This window comes from Pundamilia nyererei, unplaced genomic scaffold (assembly GCF_000239375.1).
Source record: "Pundamilia nyererei isolate P.nyererei 1_Seehausen unplaced genomic scaffold, PunNye1.0 scaffold02559, whole genome shotgun sequence".
Lineage (NCBI taxonomy): Eukaryota > Metazoa > Chordata > Actinopteri > Cichliformes > Cichlidae > Pundamilia > Pundamilia nyererei.
The window spans coordinates 1-1,606 of record NW_005189960.1 but is presented as its reverse complement, the minus strand read 5'-3'; the positions used below and the strand labels follow the sequence as shown (position 1 = coordinate 1,606).

The 1,606-nt window shown below is 44.2% G+C and overlaps 1 protein-coding gene across 1 annotated transcript in view; it reads left to right on the top strand.

Annotated features, from left to right (window-relative positions):
* Nucleotides 1-872, top strand: part of spcs3 (signal peptidase complex subunit 3) — a 4,040-nt gene extending 3,168 nt beyond the window's left edge. Inside the window, exon 5 of the mRNA XM_005755702.1 lies at nucleotides 722-872. Within this exon, the coding sequence (XP_005755759.1) occupies nucleotides 722-841 (120 nt within the window). The 3' untranslated portion in view covers nucleotides 842-872. The remainder of the gene's footprint in view (nucleotides 1-721) is intronic.
* The last annotated feature ends 734 nt before the right edge of the window (nucleotides 873-1,606 follow it).

Sequence of the window (1,606 nt, the reverse complement as noted above, 5' to 3'; positions counted from 1 at the left end):
CAATGACATAATTACCCAGCTACATTTCTGAAAGAATGCAAAAGCATTGACATATATTTTTCCTTCCTACAATAGCCCGACGGACAGGGAAGAGATAGATTTTGGTAGCCCGACTGGAAGAATCGCTAGCCCCGGGGCCTCGGGCTAGCGATTTTGCGAGCCCTGGGTTTGATACGTAACAGTGAGCAAGAGAGTACGTGAAAGGTGTTTGCAGAGTGTGTGTGTAACAACAACAAAACTCAGTAGTTCATCTAATCAGAGTTTGACAGGATTAGGATGAGCCCAAGTCTCCCAGCTGTTTCCAGAAGTTCCCTGAAGGTGTGTAACTGCAAACAGCTGCAGGATCTGTGTGTAAGCGTCTGTGTGGAGCTCAGACAGTTGCACAACAACTTTAGTAGGATCAGCTGGTGTGTCTGTAACAGTGTAACCACAACATTGTCACGTGTCAGTGTTTTGGAAATTTGTGACTGTATCAATCAATCAATCTTTATTTATAAAGCACTTTTCATACAAATATGTAGCACAAAGTGCTTTACATGGTTAGCTGTAGCTGTGAGGAACACGGCTGTAAAGATAACACAACTACATTCACACAAAGACATTTTAGCCCGGAGGAGGCAGGGATCTAACCACCAGCCTTCTGATTGGTAGATGAACCGCTGCCTGACCATGGATGGAGGTCCTGCAGTATAATTAATCTGTGTGTGTGTGTGTGTGTCAGTCTCTGAACCAGGTTGTCCTGTGGGATAAGATCGTTCTTCGAGGTGAGAACACCAAGCTGAACCTCAGAGACATGAAGTCCAAGTACTTCTTCTTTGACGATGGAAACGGACTGAGGTGAGATACCAGATGTGTATCAACACATGTTCTGGACTACTAAAATCAATAACATCCACCAGCAACTCAGTTCACATGTTGTGTCTACCCCCTCTCCAGAACCTTTTCTCCTTTTTGAGTTGTTTTCCACTCTTCATCTTCCTGATTTATCTGATATTTCTAAGTTTGTGTAGATCAAAGCCTGCCACATGTCATCTTGACCCTATGCCTGCAGGGTTTGTGAAATCCTGCCTCTCTTCCTTACTCCCACTCATCTCTGCTATATTCACTCTTCACTCACCACCAGTATCGTTCCCTCCATATTCAAGATTGCTCTAGTCACTCCTATACTGAAAATACCTTCTTTAGATCCTAACAACTTTAACAACCTCTGTCTGTTTTCTAATCTGCCCTTCATTTCTAAAATACTCGAAAAAGTGGTTGCAGCTCAACTTCATTCACACCTGGTTAATAATAACATCTACGAGAGATTTCAGTCTGGTTTTCGTTCATGTCACAGTACCGAAACTGCTCTACTTAAAGTCACTAACGATCTTCTAATCGCAGCTGACTCTGGTCTTTCACCATTCTCGTCCTTTTGGATCTGAGCTCAGCCTTTAGTGATGTTTCAGTCGCGAACGAAACGGTTCTTTGACGTGAACGACGCGAGCCGGCTCCTTATTGCGAGCCGTGGTTTTTTGTTTTTTTTTTCCTTTCTCTCACCCTCTCTCTCACACTTTTTCCCGCTTCACTCCGCACGCCTTGTGCTTTGCACTGGGCAGAGGGGGGG